An 18593-nucleotide genomic window follows, 5' to 3' on the forward strand; every position below is an offset into this window, starting at 1 on the left:
GGACTGGTTGCACGGCAACATATGCAAATGGCTTTAGATGCCTATTAGGTCCATATATTCAGCACAAAAAACAGTGACAATTTGTTGTTGACAAAGGAGAGCTGGACATATAAAGGGTCCCATTGCCTCCAGTAGCTATGGGCCTCATCAAACCTAAATGCGGCCCCGGGTCTGAGCATATGATGCTGATCCTGGGCCGACTACACTGGCTACTGATTAGTTCCTTAAACTTTAAATGGCTCAGGGCCACAACACCTCAAGGACCACTTCTCATATGAACTGATCCGGACTCTGTGATCACCATCGGAGGCTCTTCTTTGTGTATCTCATCCACAAGAGGTCCAAAGTGAGGCAACACGAGAACGGGGCCTTTTCTGCAGTGGCTCCCTGTTTGTGGAATGCTCTCCCCAGAGAGGCTTGCTTGGCACCTTCATTACATATCTTTAGGCACCAGGCAAAAAACCATTTCTCTTCAACCAGGTGCTGGGCTCAATAAACAATCTATGGCTTTTTTAATTTGTTTGTGGGAGGAGAATAATTGGTTTACTTTTGTCTTTTTTGGCGGGTGTTCTTTTCGTTGTGAGCCAACCCGTGATCTTTGGATGAAATTTGATAAATGTAATAAATCATCATCATCACCATCCAACTTCCATTTAAAAACATCCAAGGAAGAGACACAAGATCTACCCACCTTGGAAGATTGGCAGATGCAACTAATAGACTATATGGAGATGGCGGAAATGACTGGCAGAAACCGAGACCAGGGAGAGGAGTCGGTGGAGGAAGATTGGAAGAAATTTAAAATTTATTTGCAGAAATATTGTAAAATTTTTGAATGTTAAGGACACTGAAATGAGTTGCAGGGGCTCTAGCAACAAAGTAAAATGTAAGATTGGATTAACAACAGATAAATTAAATAGGATGTGAATTTGCTGAATTAATTTCTAAAAAGGGATACAAGAACGGGAGACGTGAGGAAGTCGGGAAAATAAGTTAATTGAAGATGAGAAACTAAGAAAGAGGGAATTTTTTGTTTTTTGTTACTATATGTGTTTTTATCTCTTTTTCCTTTTCTTTTGATGTGTTCAATGTTTGTATTTTTGTATTGTACTGTTTTTTGTGATGTTGTATTTTCTTTGTTTTTGTATGCTTTTTTATTGTGAAAACTTAATAAAATATTTATATATATTAAAAAAACATCCAAGGAAGGAGATTCCACCACCTTTTTAGGGAGTCTGTTCCACTGTCAGAAAGTTCTTCCTGATATTTCATCAGAATCTCCTTTCGTGTAACTTGAATCAGGTCTATTGGCAGACAGCAGTTTCCTTTCTAACCGGTGTGTATGTCAGACATTGGTTCAGGTCCTACCCTCTGAAACAGGATAAAGCAAGCTTGGTCCATCTTCCATGTGACAGCCCTTCAGATATTTGAAGATGGAGATCAAAATTCCTCCTAATTTTCCTGCTCTCTGTAGCTGCTCCTGTTAACAGCTTCCAGGATAGCATGCTCAAAGCATCTCCCATTTGCTGTCTAAAACAATACAATATGATACGATAATCTTTATTGTCATTGTCCCATACAGAACAACGAAATTGAAAAAATCTACATCAGACATTCAAAAACCAACACGCCTGCTACCCCAGCTAGGTTAACCCCTAGAAACTCTGATACCCCATAATTAAATACAATATACTCTGACTTGCTCTGTCCCAGCTCCTGCCAACCTAGCAGTTCAAAAGCACACCGGTGCAAGTAGATAAATAGGTACCACTGTGGTGGGAAGGTAAACGGCGTTTCTGTGCGCTCTGGTTTCCGTCACAGTTTTCCATTGCACCAGAAGCGGTCTAGTCATGCTAGCCACATGACCCGTAAAGCTGTCTCCCTCAGCCTGAAAGCAAGATGAGCATCACACCCCATAGTCGCCTTTGACTGGACTTAACCGTCCAGGGGTCCTTTATCCTGAAAGGGCATGTTCAATGTAGGAACAGCCGAGACAGTGCGAATTGGAACTGAGCAGGAACAGCAAACTGCCTCTTGTACATTGTGTGAGCACCATAAGAGGTTCTGGTGAGTACACTGCCAGCCTTGAGCCCTGCACTGGCAACCTCTGCCACTGAGAGAACAGAATGCTGGACTCAGTGTACCGTTGGCTTGATCCAGTAGGCTCTTCTTAAGCTCTCTGCACTGAAGGAAATGGGATGAAACAAAATCATGGAGGAGGTCTATTAGGAAGCATTATCTGATGGACTGGGGCTGTCCTCCTTTTGGAGTTGTTGCTGGTACCCATCTCTCTTGGGAGACAATGGAAGAGTGCACCTTTGGGGGTGAAGTCAACCCGTTGGAGAGTTACAGTGCCTGCTGTGGCTGTAAAGTCTAATAAGGGAGAGACATGTTTTGTTGCAGGTGGGACAAATGAAGGCGCCCGGTTGTGCTGATGCAGATGCAAAACAGCGTTTCTTCTCTTTGCGCACCTTCCAGTAGTCATTCCTCCTCTGGTCATTGCTATAGATCACTTCTCCAAGCATCATGTCTGCTACCTGGACAGTTATCTTTCCACAAGGGCCAACATTCATACTGAAATCCAGCATCGCCTGAGCTCTGCGAGTGCGGCTTTCTCCCAAATGAAGTGCAGAGTGTTTGAGGACCGGAACATTTGCAGGGAAACCAAAATGTTTGTTTAGAAAGCTATTGTACTACCAACCTTACTGCATGATTGTGAAACATGGACCACTTATAAACACCATCTCCAGTGCCTCGAAAGATTCCATCAACGGTGTCGCCGAAAAATTTACACATCACGTGGGAAGACAGGTAAACTAATACCAGTGTACTGGAAGAAGCAAAGATCACCAGTGTCAAAGCAATGATTCTTCAACATCAACTTCATTGAACTGGCCATGTTGTTTGGATGCCTGATTATCGTCTTCCAAAGCAACTACTCTGTAGGATACGGGTAGCGCTGTGGATTAAACCACAGAGCCTAGGGCTTGCCGATCAAAAGGTTGGCTGTTTGAATCCCCGTGACGGGGTGAGCTCCCGTTGCTTAGTCCCTGCTCCTGCCAACCTAGCAGTTTGAAAGCATGTCAAAGTACAAGTAGATAAATATGTACTGCTCCAGAGGGAAGGTAAACAGCGTTTCTGTGCGCTGCTCTGGTTCACCAGAAGCGGCTTAGTCATGCCGGCCACATGACCTGGAAAAACTGTCTGTGGACAAACGTTGGCTCCTTCGGCCAGTAAAGCGAGATGAGCGTCGCAACCCCAGAGTCGTCCGTGACTGGACCTAATGGTCAGGGGTCCCTTTACCTTTTTACTCCCATAGAGACTACCTTACACTGCGTTTAAAACCAAAATTGCATTTGGATAGAAACTGTTTCTCAGACGGCTAGTCCTAGACTTTGTAACCCTGTACCTTCTTCCAGAAGGCAGAAGCTGAAAGAGATAATTTCCGGGGTGCGCACTATCCTGCCTTGGTTCTGTATGTTTTATAACAAGTTCTGCACGTCACATTTCCCACACCGGGAGACCGATACAACTCTCTGCCAAGAAAAGTGATGATTATGAACCGTAGCAACTTTTTTTGTTCTAAGATGTTCAAAGCAATCCACTCGGGACTTGTTGGTGCTTGAGTGCGAGACGGATGTATGTCTACTCCAGACTGATCAAAATGATCTTATTCTGGCCAACTTCATTCTGCGTTGAAGCATCCTCTATTCCTCGAAGCAGTTTCTCCAATTGAAGTTAATTAGGCAATTGAAGTTAATTAGGTGGTTATTTCACATTAAAGGAACAGGCTCTTGCAAACCAGTTTGGCTTGCCATTCATGTTGAGAAATATGTCGAGATGGCGAAGGGTGGAGAGGGGTCAGGAAGAGTGATGTGAATCCACAGATTGGATGTCAGAGGGCACAGCTGGCTAGGAATAACACCTACTGCTAACAAAGTTCCCAACAGGACCTTATGGGGTCAGGTCATTGGTCAGTTCTATTGACTCTGACCAACAGCAGCTCTCCGGAGTATCTGGATTTTGAGAAAATGTCACGGGTGCAGTGGTAGACCTCAGGGTCTCAAATTTCAGCAGTGTCCTGTGTGACACAACAAAAATGGTACCCCTGGTCTCTCGCCTTCTATTTGACATCATAGTTGTGACACCCCCAAGGCTCTGCACCCAGTGGAACCGATCCAGTTGTGCTCTCTTAAATCTGCCTCTGATAGATGTCCGCCACAAAATGGCTGCCATGGCGTGTGTGACATAAAACAAAATGGCCAAAAACAAAGATAAGGAAAAGGGACAGGACCAGAAAACAGCATGGGCATCTTCCCCCCTACATCACTTTCCCCATCAATGGGGGGAAAGGCACCTACAGCAGATATCACCACACTTCCTTGCAGAAAGAAGCTGTTTGCCATCTTTTAAGAATGGACGCAATCCTGTGGAATGCAGACGGGGGTGGCGCTGTGGGTTAAACCACTGAGCCTAGGACTTGCCGATCAGAAGGTTGGCGGTTCGAATCCCCATGGCGGGGTGAGCTCCTGTTGCTCGGTCCCGGCTCCTGCCAACCTAGCAATTCGGAAGCACATCAAAGTGCAAGTAGATAAATAGGTACCGCTCCGGCGGGAAGGTAAACGGCGTTTCCGTGTGCTGCTCTGGTTCGCCAGAAGCGACTTAGTCATGCTGGCCACATGACCTGGAAGCTGTATCGGCCAATAAAGCGAGATGAGCGCCGCAACGCCAGAGTTGGCCACGACTGGACCTAATGGTCAGGGGTCCCTTTACCTTTACTTAGGACCAATCTTAGTGTATTTTTGGTGTTTGTGGAAGCCGCCCAGAGTGGCTGGGGAAACCCAGCCAGATGGGCGGGGTACAAATAATAAATTATTATTATTATTATTATTATTATTATTATTATTATTATTATTATTGCATAGGTTAGCCCAGAAATTCCTCTGCAGCTTGTATTTTCCCTTCACAACCCAAATATTCAAAATTCCTATATTTATTAATTTCTATAGCACTGTAACCAGCTGCCAAGATGTATCCTCTCCCTGGCAGGGTGTGGGTCACTTTGGGGTTGAAAGGGGGTGATTTCTGTAAAGAAAGTTGATGAAGAACAACAACCATACAGGTTTAGCGATATCTCTTATTACTGTACTATGATGAATCAAATGTTCTGAAAGCTACTTCCCACCTTTCTTTTGTCGGCCCTTGCATTGCCTTCCACTGTCTGGCCACCTTCATCTGAGCAACTGACAACAATAGCAACACTAGTTCTTCATTGTGCACCAAAAAGTCCTGTTCATCTTTAGTCAAAGAGCAAGGCCAACGTGGCGTCTGGGACCAAAAGCCAGCTGCTTATACCAGAGACTAATTCAAGCATCCAAACCCAGAATTGGTTAACTCTGGTGCATCTCCACCCTTTTCCTCACATCCATGCTAGCAGCTTGGGGGTCCTAATCAAATAAGAAAGCCTCACTGGGGTCCAGCGCCACCACAGAAGCAATGGGTTGGGTATTTTCACCTGTTCCTGCAAGGTCTTACAAGGCAATTTATTTCTTAAAATTAATGCATTTGTCACAGATTCTATAGAACAAGGGTGAAAGTGGGTAACAGTTGTGCAAAGCTTAAGGCAGAAGCTGCCTTTGCACAGTGCCACTTGGCTAGTGCCAGTGCTGTCAACAAGAACCATCAGCACTCCAAATCGTTTTGTACTGTTTAGAAATCCATTTTCTATCCGAGGAGGGCTAACATGGGAAATATGAATGGTTCTATTACATGGGATCTTTGAAAAACCAAAAGGCAGGAAGGCTTTCCAAAGCTTGGCAGAGGTATGAGACTGATGTTGGGACCCAGATCCAATTGGCTGGCGTGCCAAGTCTATCTGTGATGGCCTGGGATTCGGATTCGGATGCTGAACCTGAGGGATCCCAGCCTGCAAGGAATTCCCCACCTCCAGAACCAGCTGAGCCGGGGCTGGGGCCTGAGCCTGAAGGGTCCTCACCTGTGCTGGATCCTCAGGTGCAGACTCCAGCTGAGTCTGCTCTGGCTCCAGAGGTGATGGAGGACCCATTGCCTGCAGGTGCTCCACTCTCAGCCCCCTCAGAGGAAGCCGAGGTTGCCTCTGGGTCCGGTAACCCTCCAGCCTCTCCTGAGCTACAGAGGCTCAGGGCAGAGAGGCGGAGGGAACTAAGTTCCCGTAGGAGGAGTGCTCGCCTCCAGGCCAGGAGAGGTGAGTCACCTAAGCATCGGGGCCACCCTGTGCCTGGGGGCAGATAAAAACCAGGCAGCCTCAGTCCCAAGTTGCGGGAGCAACTTCGTTGGTTGTCAGTTTCTGCCTGAACCCTGTCCTGCTATCCTGCCAGAGCTCCTGACCTCACCCGACTACCTGACCTGCATCCAGCTTCAACTTTTATGGACTGCCTCCATACTGCACCTTCGACCTCGGACTGGACTCGGACCACGCCTCTCGTTTAGCCCACGGGACCGGCACACTATCATGGTGAAACTGGAAAAATTCCTTCCAGTAGCACCTTAAAGACCAACTAAGTTAAGTTTCTTGGTGAGGTTGATGGACTTCCATTTCATGCGGCTCAATGTGGTGCCTTCCATGGTTCCAGTTACAGATAGGTAGCCGTGTTGGTCTGCCATAGTCAAAATTAAAAAATTCCTTCCAGTAGCACCTTAAAGACCAACTAAGTTAAGGTGCTTTAAGGTGCTACTGGAAGGAATTTTTTTATTTTGACTATGGCAGACCAACACGGCTACCTAGCTGTATATGGTGAAACTGGTAACAAGATGGGCTTGCTTTCTGCCCAAGGGACCAGCTTCGGTTTCACTTGTTAAAGTATGTCCATCTTCAAGCTGCCTTGTTTCTTGGGAATTGCAAGTCAAGCCAGGCCAGGCCAGGCACTAACATTTCCCTCCCAGGAGCCATTAAGCATTCCCCCCCCCCAAACCGCTTGCCTCCACCGCAAACGCTTTTGCTTAGTGCAGCTATTATAACATCTGCTCAAAACGGGAAATGACGCTCGATCATTACCCAGCAGAAGATCTTCGGGCATGAATTTTTAACAAGCGCTCCTTTCAAGTTCCTGAAAAGGCCCTTCATGAAAATTCAGCAGGCCTCGAACTCTGAGAGGCAGGCAAGGGTCACAGGCTCTGAGCCGGTGGTGTCGGGTGGAATTTACTATTCATCAGGGAGTGGCAGGCAATCCTGCCTAGAGGCAGTGGGGAATCTGGGCACAGTGAGGCATTGAGGAGCAAGACATGAGGAAGAAGCTGAGGGGGGGAGAGAGAGAGAGAAAGAGAGAGAATGGAGGAAAATGAAAACTAATCTAATGTGCATCACATAGATTATTATTTTTTTAACCTAGAGGGCCTAAAATCCCAAACTCTTCTGTTAGGGCTTTTCCACACCATGCTCTTTCTAAGCATGGTCTGCTCTTTAAAGCTCTGTGTCCGAGCTTTCTTCTGTTCTGGGATTTTCCCCACGGAAACCTGCTCTTTAAAGCTCAATCAGAGCAAAGAATTCAGGAAAACCTGAATTCACGTTTGCTCCGATCGAGTGCTGAAGAGTAGGTTTTATGGGGAAAGCTCTGTAGCAAAAAACCAAATGCTTGGACCTGTGCCTCGAAAAGGTAAAGGTAAAGGGACCCCTGACCATTAGGTCCAGTCGTGACTGATTCTGGGGTTGCGGCAATCATCTTGCTTTATTGGCCGAGGGAGCCGGTGTACAGCTTCCGGGTCATGTGGCCAGCATGACTAAGCCGCTTCTGGCGAACCAGAGCAGCACACGGAACGCCGTTTACCTTCCCGCCAGAGGGATACCTACTTATCTACTTGCACTTTGATGTGCTTTCGAACTGCTAGGTGGGCAGGAGCTGGGACCAAACAACGGGAGCTCACCCCGTCGCAGGGATTTGAACCGCCGACCTTCTGATCGGCAAGTCCTAGGCTCTGTGGCTTAACCCACAGCGCCACCCATGGTGCCTGGAAAAGGTAAAGGTAAAGGGACCCCTGACCATTAGGTCCAGTCGTTACTGACTCTGGGGTTGTGGCACTCAGAAAGAGCAGGGCAAAAAAGTTGTAGAAGATTGTGCAGTTGGAAGCGACCAGGAGGGTCATCTAGTCGAACCCTTTGCAATGCAGGAATCTTTTGCCCAATGTGGGGCTTGAACCCACAATCCAGTGATGAAGAACCTTGTGCTGTACCGACTGAGCTACACCAGGGCCCAGCTGGTAAATGTGGATCAGCCCATGGTGCTCCCATGACTCCAGAACCAACTGTACAAAGTTATACAACTGTACAAAGTGACGCGGCAGCTAAAAAGCCAATGCAATTCTGGGCTGCATCAATAGGAGTATAGCATCTAGATCAAGGGAAGTAATAGTGCCACTGTATTCTGCTCTGGTCAGACCTCACCTGGAGTACTGTGTCCAGTTCTGGGCACCACAGTTCAAGCAGGACACTGACAAACTGGAACGTGTCCAGAGGAGGGCAACCAAAATGGTCAAAGGCCTGGAAACGATGCCTTATGAGGAACGGCTAAGGGAGCTGGGCATGTTTAGCCTGGAGAAGAGGAGGTTAAGGGGTGATATGATAGCCATGTTCAAATATATAAAAGGATGTCACATAGAGGAGGGAGAAAGGTTGTTTTCTGCTGCTCCAGAGAAGCAGACACGGAGCAATGGATCCAAACTACAAGAAAGAAGATTCCACCTAAACATTAGGAAGAACTTCCTGACAGTAAGAGCTGTTCGACAGTGGAATTTGCTGCCAAGGAGTGTGGTGGAGTCTCCTACTTTGGAGGTCTTTAAGCGGAGGCTTGACAACCATATGTCAGGAGTGCTCTGATGGTGTTTCCTGCTTGGCAGGGCATTGGACTCGATGGCCCTTGTGGTCTCTTCCAACTCTATGATTCTATGATTCTATGATATTCCCTCTAACGAAGTGTGAGGAAAATCACCATTGCCCTGATTGACAATTAGTTTTTTTAAAAAAACAAAACAACCCCCCCCCCCCGGGAGAACACACAGCGCTTAGAGAATTAACCAAAAATGAATAAATAAATGAAAATGAGCAAAGTGGAATTTTTGAGACACCTCAGCAAAAAATATAGTTTTCTTCTTCACAAAACCCTTTAAAGGCAATTATGGGTTGAGGTGGTGTTCAAACCTCAATCGAGGAGCTGGCTTGTAAACCTCCATGCCAAGTTGCATTGAGATCACACATGCTCCAGGGAAATATCAGATTGCAGTGTTTACGTTCTCAATCTTTCCCCTGAGCTGCGATTGTCTGGGGATAAACTGATGTTCGGGCATGAAACACACAGAACCGAATCCTGGAGAGGAACTAACTGCACATCAATAGATTTGATATCTCCCCCATAAAAAACAGGCATCGTTTTACTACATCATTGAAAGGCTTCTCTCTTTGATACGGCTGAACTAGTGTGCAGTCGTGTCTGCACCTTGTTTAATCCCAGTCGCTCACGACTCCAGGGGCAAACAAGCAGAACATTCATTTTCCCCATCAGCGCTATTGCACTAAAGTGACACAGGTGGAAGAACACTTAGCCTCTAAATAAGATTTTCAAAAACAACAACCCAAAACATACTTTTCACTATGTTTTAGATCATGCATTTTAGGCAATTATTGCATTGCAAATCATAGAATCATAGAGTTGGAAGAGACCACAAGGGCCATCGAGTCCAACCCCCTGCCAAGCAGGAAACACCATCAGAGCACTCCTGACATATGGTTGTCAAGCCTCTGCTTAAAGACCTCCAAAGTAGGAGACTCCACCACACTCCTTGGCAGCAAATTCCACTGTCGAACAGCTCTTACTGTCAGGAAGTTCTTCCTAATGTTTAGGTGGAATCTTCTTTCTTGTAGTTTGGATCCATTGCTCCATGTCCGCTTCTCTGGAGCAGCAGAAAACAACCTTTCTCCCTCCTCTATGTGACATCCTTTTATATATTTGAACATGGCTATCATATCACCCCTTAACCTCCTCTTCTCCAGGCTAAACATGCCCAGCTCCCTTAGCCGTTCCTCATAAGGCATCGTTTCCAGGCCTTTGACCATTCTGGTTGCCCTCCTCTGGACACGTTCCAGTTTGTCAGTGTCCTTCTTGAATTGTGGTGCCCAGAACTGGACACAGTACTCCAGGTGAGGTCTGACCAGAGCAGAATACAGTGGCAATGTTTTTTCCTACTGTGAAACAGACTTCCGCTTGCATAACGGAACTTGCCCTTCCTCTCCCTGCAGTCAACTGCCCCTCTTTTGCCCTCAAAATCTGCTCAGAGGGTTGGAGGGCCCTCTGGACAGGGGCGGAGGAAGGGGGTGAGGTGGCGGTGGGCCGCCCTGGGTGTCTTCGCTGAAGGGGGTGACATTTGGCAATTGCGGGCGGGCGGTGCGCTGAATGTCTGCCGTCTGCAATTTGCTCCTCCCCCGTTGCGGCTTGCTCCGCCCCTGGCCGCAGGGTGTGCGCACTGCTCTGTGCACCCGAGCGGCTATCCCGCGCCTGGGAGGGCATCCTCTGCACCCCACTGCCCTTGGGAGCACACCCTGCCCCCCTCGGGAGTACGAGTATATGCTCCGCTGCTGCCTCTGAAGCAGATTCTCCCCCCCAATACTTTTTATTGCTTTTTTGTAACAACAACAAATAAAATAAATACTCTTGCATTCAAAAATTTGTATGTCTTCTTATTTACCCTGCGCCTTATTGGTCAGGGCCCAGCCTGACTCCCTCCTCTGGCAACCTGCACAGAACTTTGCTTAACGGTTGCCATTAATTTGATTTTAATTAATTGTTATAATGAAATGTTTAGAATGTTAGATTATTTGATTGTTTGATTATTTGATTGTTGTTAGCCGTCCTGAGCCCGGCTTTGGCTGGGGAGGGCGGGATATAAATAAAATTTATTATATTATTATTATTATTATTATTATTATTATTATTATTATTATTATTATTGCTGCGTCCGGACTTCCTTCCATCTCTTCAACGGTTTTCATGTCTCAAATCTTTTCTTGCAGTTTCTTATTTACACTCCATCCACATCACAAGATTTACATTAATCCTGCTACAGTTTTTAAATTCTTACAATTACTCCGTATATATTCAACAAATTTACTCCAATCCTTTTCAAACTTTGCTTCTTTTTGGTTCCGAATCTTATAAGTCAATTTCGCCAATTCAAACATTTTTGTCTGCCACTCCATTAAAGTTGGGATTTCTTGGGATTTCCATTTCTGAGCCACTAAGATTCTAGCGGCGGTCGTTGCGTACATGAATAGTTTGTAATCTTCCTTTTTAAATTCATCCCCTGTTATCCCTAGCAAAAATGCTTCTGGTTTCTTTGGGAAAGTGTATTTAAATAGTTTTTTTTCCATTTTGTTATATATCATGTCCCAATATTTTTTCATTTTTTCACACGTCCACCACATGTGAAAAAAATCACCGTCTTTTGTTTACATTTCCAACACATTTTATTACTTACTCTATACATTTTTGCTAGTGTAACTGGGGTGATATACCAACGGTACGTCATTTTCATAAGATTTTCTTTTAGAGTGGAGCACGCTGTGAACCTCAAACCTTCTGTCCATAATTTTACCCAATCATCATAATCAATATTATAACCAAAATCAGATTTTGAAGGTGTGAGAGGAGAGGAAGAGGCAGAGCTCTACATGTTTAGCATTGGGTACAACCCAAAGCAGTGAGGTATAGACACACATAGTCAGTTTGGGCCAGGCTGATGTTCCCTTTCTGAAGTTTACCTGACAGCCACAAAGACAGGACAGATAAGCTGTGTGTGTGTGCGTGCACACATGTGCATATGAGAGAGCTGTGTGTCGCTCACCCTCATCGATGTCACAGTTGCGACAGAAGTGGTATTCCTGACATCCATAACAACCACATTCCACACAGTGCTGATATGGTTGTATATACCGCAAAACACCTGGGAAAGAAAGCACATTCCCCTAGCGACAAAACATTGTGATTCGAGAACAGTTGTACCTTGGAAGTCAAACGGAATCCATTCCGGAAGCCCGTTCGACTTCCAAAACGGTCAGAAACCAAAGCATGGCTTCTGATTGGCTGCAGGAACCTCCTGCAGCCAATTGGATGCCCGTCGGGCGTTCAGCTTCCAAAAGAACATTTGAAAACCGTAACACACACTTCTGGGTTTCAGTCATTTGGGAGCCAATTTATTCGGGAGCCAAGGTGTTTGAGAGCCATGTGGTGGGAATGCCGACCTATTAAACAATTTTGGAATGAATATATGAATAAATCAAAAAGATGATTAAAATATCTTTTAGTAAAAAAACTGGAGACATTCCTTTTAGATATAGTCACAAACAATATTCCTGACAATCAAAGGAAAGTATTCCTCTATGTGACAACAGCTGCCAGGATGCTCATAGCAAAAACTTGGAAAGGGAGAAAAATTCCATCAATGAAAGAATGGCAAATTAAATTTTGTGAATATATAAATCTGGCAAGACTCACAGCATTCATAAGGGGGCAATCGGACCAAAAATTATTAAAAGAATGGGGATGTGCTAAACAGTATATGAAAAAACATTGTTCTAGAGTAAGCATATAGGTACGTAATGAATGATGCTTTGCAGGGTTAAAGAAAGAGAAAAATGGTGTAAAAAGTATAAAGACAGAGGTAATCTACATTAGACACAACAATTTAGAAAGAGTAAAAATTTTGATGTCTTAGAACCAAGGAAGGAAGTCAGTATGTGTATATGTATGTAATGACTGGATTAGAATGATGATATGGTTTTATTTGTAGATGTGTGTTTTTGGTTTTTGTGTTCTTTTTTCTCTTGTGTTTTTTTCCCTTGTTAGTACTGTTTTATTTTGGATTTAATGTTTGCAATTTTTGTTGTAATTTTGCATCAAAAATTTAAAAAAAATTAAAAAGAACATTCGAAAACACTCATTTCCGGGTTTCAATCATTTGGGAGCCAATTTGTTCGGGAGCCAAGGTGTTTGAGAGCCGAGGTACAACTGTACTGGGAATATTTCTTGCAAACTGTGAATGAACGTAAATAAACACTTCTGTAGGCAGTGGCAGAGGAAGAGGGGCAGATACCCTGGTTGCCATCTCTGAGGGTGTGACAAGAAGGCACCCCGCAGGGGACTCGCCCCACCACCCCTGGGCACGGCAGCACAAACCGCCATCACACCACTGCAGCCGCATGTGGAGGATCCGCCATTTGCATCTCCACCCTCCACCACTGTCTGTACGGCGCTCGAGGATCCCACCGTTTGTATGGGGCGCGTGCATGTGCCGTACATAGTGGTTTACTCCGCTCTGTGGCAGTTCTCCTTCCTTCGCCCCTGTCTGTAGTTAAAAAGGTAAAAGGCCCCTGGACAGTTAAGTCCAGTCAAAGGCGACTATGGGATGCAACGCTCATCTCACTTTTCAGGCCGAGGGAGCCGGCGTTTGTCCACAGACAGCTTTCCGGGTCATGTGGCCAGCAGGACTAAACTGCTACTGGCGCAACGGAACATTGTGACGGAAACCAGAGTGCACGGAAACACCGTTTACCTTCCCGACGCAGTGGTACCTAGTTATCTACTTGCACTGGTATGCTTTCAAACTGCTAGGTTGGCAGAAGCTGGGGCAGAGCAACAGAAGCTCACCCTGTCGTGCAGATTCGAACTGCTGACTTTCCGATTGGCAAGCCCAAGAAGCAGAGTGTTTTGATCACACACACCAGCACACAACCAATGAGTAAGACCTCTGTGTTTTTTGTGCGGAAGAAGGGGAAAACCTTTATTAAGTGTGCAGAGCACCCTAGAATTCATGTTTTCTTGGAATGCCGAAGAAGCCACTGTCAGCTTTATATATGGAGAAAAGACAGTCAGGTGATTTTTATAGGGAACATGCCTTTAGATCAGCAGTACTGTAAAAATGTTTCAGAGGCAGGCAGCATGGATGCTGTTAGGAAAACATTCTTTAAGAAACATATAAAAGTTCCTGGAAGCTTTAAAGAGGGTTCCAGAATTTTCTTTAGTGTGTAGGAGAGGCACGCTAGGCTTGATTGGTGTCAGCTGGAGGTGCAAATAAAGGAAGTTGCAGGCTGAAATTTCTGCACGAGGAAAGCACACACACACACACACACTCAGCACGCACACTGACAACAAGGTTGGAAGTAAGACAATGTGTGCTGCTGGTAATGTGAGTTTTGCTGTGTCAGGATTGTTAACTACTGGACTGAGATTATACCGTGCTGGAGAGATAAAGAAAGAATGTACAGTGGAGCCTCGCAAGACGAAATTAATTCGTTCCGCAAGTTTTTTCTTCTTGCGAGTTTTTCGTCTTGCGAAGCACGGTTTCCCATAGGAATGCATTGAAAATCAATCAATGCGTTCCTATGGAGACCGTCCGGGGACAGAGGGGAAGCGCCACTCTGTCCCCTCTTTTGAAGCAAGGGGCGGAGAGGAGAAGATCGCTTCTCCCCCTTGCCGCCCCTTGGTTCAAAAGGGGTCCGGGGAGAGAGGGGAAGGCGCTGCGCCTTCCCCTCTGTCCCCAGAGCTTGCGGGGCTGGCAACGGGGAGAAGCGATCTTCTCTGCGCCGCCCCTTGCTTCAAAAGAGGTCCGGGGACAGCGGGGAAGACGCGCTGCGCTTCCCGCTGTCCCCGGAGCTTGCGGGTCAAGCTTCGTTTTGCGAAGCAAGCCCATAGGGAAATTCGTCTTGTGAAGCAACTCGAAAACGAAAAAACCTTTCATTTTGCGAGTTTTTCGTCTCGCGAGGCATTCATCTTGCGGGGCACCACTGTAAATAGCTTGTATGTAATAGTAACAGAAATGCTTGTGCAACCAGTCAAGCAATAAAGAAGCTCTTGACTGTGAATTTGAGTATGACCCCTCTTCTTGTCTTCTGCCTCCGGGGAAAACTCTGCTACAAACAGTAAGAAGTGGGTTTACCGAGGTGCCACCACACAAGCAGAAAAGTGCAGCGGACGTGTGTGGGCGGTAACCTCTATTAGATGCATCCGACTCTGCCAACAGTTCAGAGTAGACCATGGAAGCCAGAATGAATTCTGCGCATACTGCAAGGCCTCTGATGCACCACAGACCTGAGAGATTCCAAATTCTCAGAGTTTCACTTAAAAGAATTGGAGTCAATATGGCAACCCACAGCCAAGTGTGAGCGTTCCGAGGCCCTCCAGATGTTGATAGACTCCAACTCCCATCAGCTCCAGCCAGCATGGTCGACGGCCAGAGATGATAGGAGTTGTGCTCCAGCAATATCTGTAGGGCACCATGTTGGCTGCTCTTTCCCTGAAGCATGGGTGCAAAGTGTTATTGCTCCCTCCAACAGCAAACTCAACCGGTCTGTGCCAACAGCACTTGCAGTTAAGCACAAGGCCACAAAGAAACAAGAGAAGAAGAAGAAGAAGAAGAAGAAGAAGAAGAAGAAGAAGAAGAAGAGGAGGAGGAGGAGGAGGAGGAGGAGGAGGAGGAGGAGGAGGAGGAGGAGGAGGAGTTTGGATTTGATATCCCGCTTTATCACTACCCGAAGGAGTCTCAAAGTGGCTAACCATCTCCTTTCCCACAACAAACACTCTGTGAGGTGAGTGGGGCTGAGAGACTTCAGAGAAGTGTGACTAGCCCAAGGTCACCCAGCAGCTGCATGTGGAGGAGCGGAGACGCGAACCTGGTTCCCCAGATTACAAGTCTATCGCTCTTAACCACTACACCACACTGGCAAGAAACTCCAGAGTTTGGGTGGGTGGGAATCACCCTGAACAGTCAATACACAGCCCAATAAGAGCTATGCATGTTCAGGACCACAGAATGCTGAATGACTGTTGGGGAAATTGAATTGTAGCACTGGACTTGACCACAAAGATCATCTAGGGCAATGCAGGAATCTTCCACCCAATGTGGAGCTCAAACTCACATCCCTGAGACCAAGTCTCATGCTCTACCGACTGAGCTATCCTAGTCTATGGGAAACTGAGGAGAAGGGAATGGAGTAACCTGCAGGAGGGCATGGCTGGGTGGACTGGCAAGCACAATGAGCAGAACAATTTTGCATGGCAATGTTTTGTTGCCAGTGCCACCTGCAGGGTTCTGTCCAGGAGGACCCAGTGGGTCACTTCTGTTTTGCCTGCACACATGATAAGCACAGCTGGAAAAAGAATCATTTTTGATGAAGTCGCACAAGGACATGTCAACTGCAACTAATCCAGAATTTGGCACCTAGGTTGGTGACTGGGAGCGGCCGCTGAGACCATATAACACTGGTCCTGAAAGACCTACACTGGCTCCCAGTACATTTCCGAGCACAATTCAAAGTGTTGGTGCTGACCTTGAAAGCCCTAAACGGCCTCGGTCCAGTATACCTGAAGGAGCATCTCCACCCCCATCATTCAGCCCAGACACTGAGGTCCAGTGCCAAGGGCCTTCTGGGGGTTCCCTCATTGCGAGAAGTGAGGTTACAGGGAACCAGACAGAGGGCCTTCTCGGTAGTGGCACCCGTCCTGTGGAACGCCCTCCCACCATATGTCAAGGAAATAAACAACTATCTGAGTTTTAAAAGACATCTGAAAGCAGCCCTGTTTAGGGAAGTTTTTAATGTTTGATTGCTTTTTAAAATTATTATTGATATTCTGTTGGGAGCTGCCCAGAGTGGTTGGGGAAACCCAGCCAGATGGGTAGGGTATAAATAAATTATTATTATTATTATTATTATTATTATTATTATTATTATTATTATTATTCTCTGTTCTAGTGAACAAGTTAGGTAGGCAGAGGCACTATGAGAAAGAGGAGGACGGTGCTGAGCTTTGGCAACATTCTTATGGCGTTAAGAAGCTGTTTGGATGAGCTTTTGGGTATTACTCTTTTAAAAAAGGATCCTAACTCTCCTTTTCTCCATGGGAAGAGACTCCTTGGTTTTTCAAGACCCAGCTCTTCAAAAACAAAAAACAAAAACCCCGCCTTGGCATCTTCAGGATATGTTCCACCTCCTTATTAGACAGTAGGCATAAGAGGAAACACTGAGCCCCTTCTGGGTTTAGAGGATTCACTTGGATCGATCGTCTCATCCACAGCACGTGAAATCTGGTTGGTGGTCTCAGGCAAGGAGTTGTGGGTTTGCGGAAAAGGAAGTCAACATGTGGCCTTTTCACTCATTCAGTGGCTTCCATAATCTCCAGCACAAGAGTTCGAGGTCCGGTCATGATGAGGCTGCTAATGGTCTGATAGTCCAGATGTAAGACATACATCCCATTCACAGAATAGACAAACTGGCAGACCTAAAGGGAGGGGAAAGGAGAAGTTACACTACATTTTTCTTAAAAGTGATTTTTTAGGGAATCTCAATCATGTGGAGCACCTGCGGGAGTGTCCAGAGCTGTGAAAGGCCAGGTGGGTGGGGTAATAGTAGTAGTAGTAGTAGTAGTAGTAGTAGTAGTAGTAGTAGTAATAATAGAAGAAGAAGAAGAAGAAGAATTATAATCATCATCATTTCACAAAAAGCAGGGAGATTTCTCAGGGAGATTTCATACTTCTCCAGAGAAGCCACCAAATCCTGTCAGAAGTGAAATTCAATGAAAATTCAGAAAGTCTTGTGCAAGCAAAATCTTATACACATACCTAATTTGATAGAAGCAGTCCTTTGAGAAACTCTTTAGTTCCAAAAAACACACACAAACCACCCAAGTTTGCATTTGTATAAGCCACTCCCTTGCTTCTTCCTTTCTCCAAATAAAATAATAATAATAATAATAATAATAATAATAATAATAATAATAATAATAATAAAGCTTCTAAGCAGCAGAGCCAACAGCTCCTCTCATTCCAAAGGAGCTGATCCTTAAGGAGGAGCTCAAAACCCATTTATTTTTGGTTCAGTGCTCTCAGGTGGCCTTTCGTGCTCGAGTAGACAGAGAGGATTTGCTTGTCGAATTCACTCAGCTCCTTTTCCCACGATCGGCCGACAACTCATCCATCAGCTTCCAGGTGCTGCAACGAGGCTCCTTCCACCCAGCTTTGCACAACAGCCAAAGTATATCAAATATAGGCAAGCTTTCAGTCTCCATTCTGACTAGTGCTGGTCCAAAGGTTCTCAGAAGAGCTTTCAGCCAAATGCATGGGAGGTTGTGGGGTTGACGGCTGCACGCCTCTGAAGACCAGTTTCTGGGGAGCACGACGAGGCATTCAGGTCCTGCTGAGGGGCTTCCTATAGAGTCCTATAGAATTGTTGAGTTGGAAGAGACCCTGAGAAACATCTCATCCAAGCCCCTGCAATGCAGGAAAATGCAGCTGTCCCGTATGGGGATCAAACCTGCAACCTTGGTGTTACAGCACCACACTCTAAAACTGAGCTACCCAGGCTGATGTACAGGGACCTGGTTGACTAGATAAGACTGGTACCTTCATGCCAGCAGCTGCAGCCGGTCCTCCTGGATCCACAGCCTGGATGTGGCATGGCTGACCTCCACGGACCACAAATCCCCAGCCAACTGCGTCGCCCACAATCTGCAAAGAAAGAGGGACAGCATTTGCAATTGTTGTTCTTTTTTTTTACACCCCAGTGTTGTAAAAATGCTCAG

At 46.0% G+C, this 18593-nt stretch overlaps 2 protein-coding genes across 3 annotated transcripts in view; both read right to left on the reverse strand.

The window, feature by feature from the left end:
• The window catches only part of COL20A1 (collagen type XX alpha 1 chain), a 139348-nt gene extending 132848 nt beyond the window's left edge, over window positions 1–6500 (reverse strand). Inside the window, exon 1 of the mRNA XM_083507331.1 lies at window positions 6428–6500. The gene's annotated coding sequence lies outside the window, so the exon portion shown is untranslated. The remainder of the gene's footprint in view (window positions 1–6427) is intronic.
• An 8993-nt stretch (window positions 6501–15493) lies between these two features.
• The window catches only part of LOC310708792 (DEP domain-containing mTOR-interacting protein-like), a 40430-nt gene continuing 37330 nt past the window's right edge, over window positions 15494–18593 (reverse strand). For both annotated transcript variants that reach the window (XM_083507609.1, XM_083507608.1), the window contains 2 exons: window positions 18415–18519; window positions 15494–17294 (listed from right to left, as the gene is read on the reverse strand). In XM_083507609.1, coding sequence (XP_083363735.1) covers window positions 17169–17294; window positions 18415–18519 — 231 coding nt within the window. In that variant the 3' untranslated portion in view covers window positions 15494–17168. The remainder of the gene's footprint in view (window positions 17295–18414; window positions 18520–18593) is intronic.

Source organism: Podarcis liolepis, assembly GCF_965112155.1.
Source record: "Podarcis liolepis genome assembly, chromosome: 6".
NCBI lineage: Eukaryota > Metazoa > Chordata > Lepidosauria > Squamata > Lacertidae > Podarcis > Podarcis liolepis.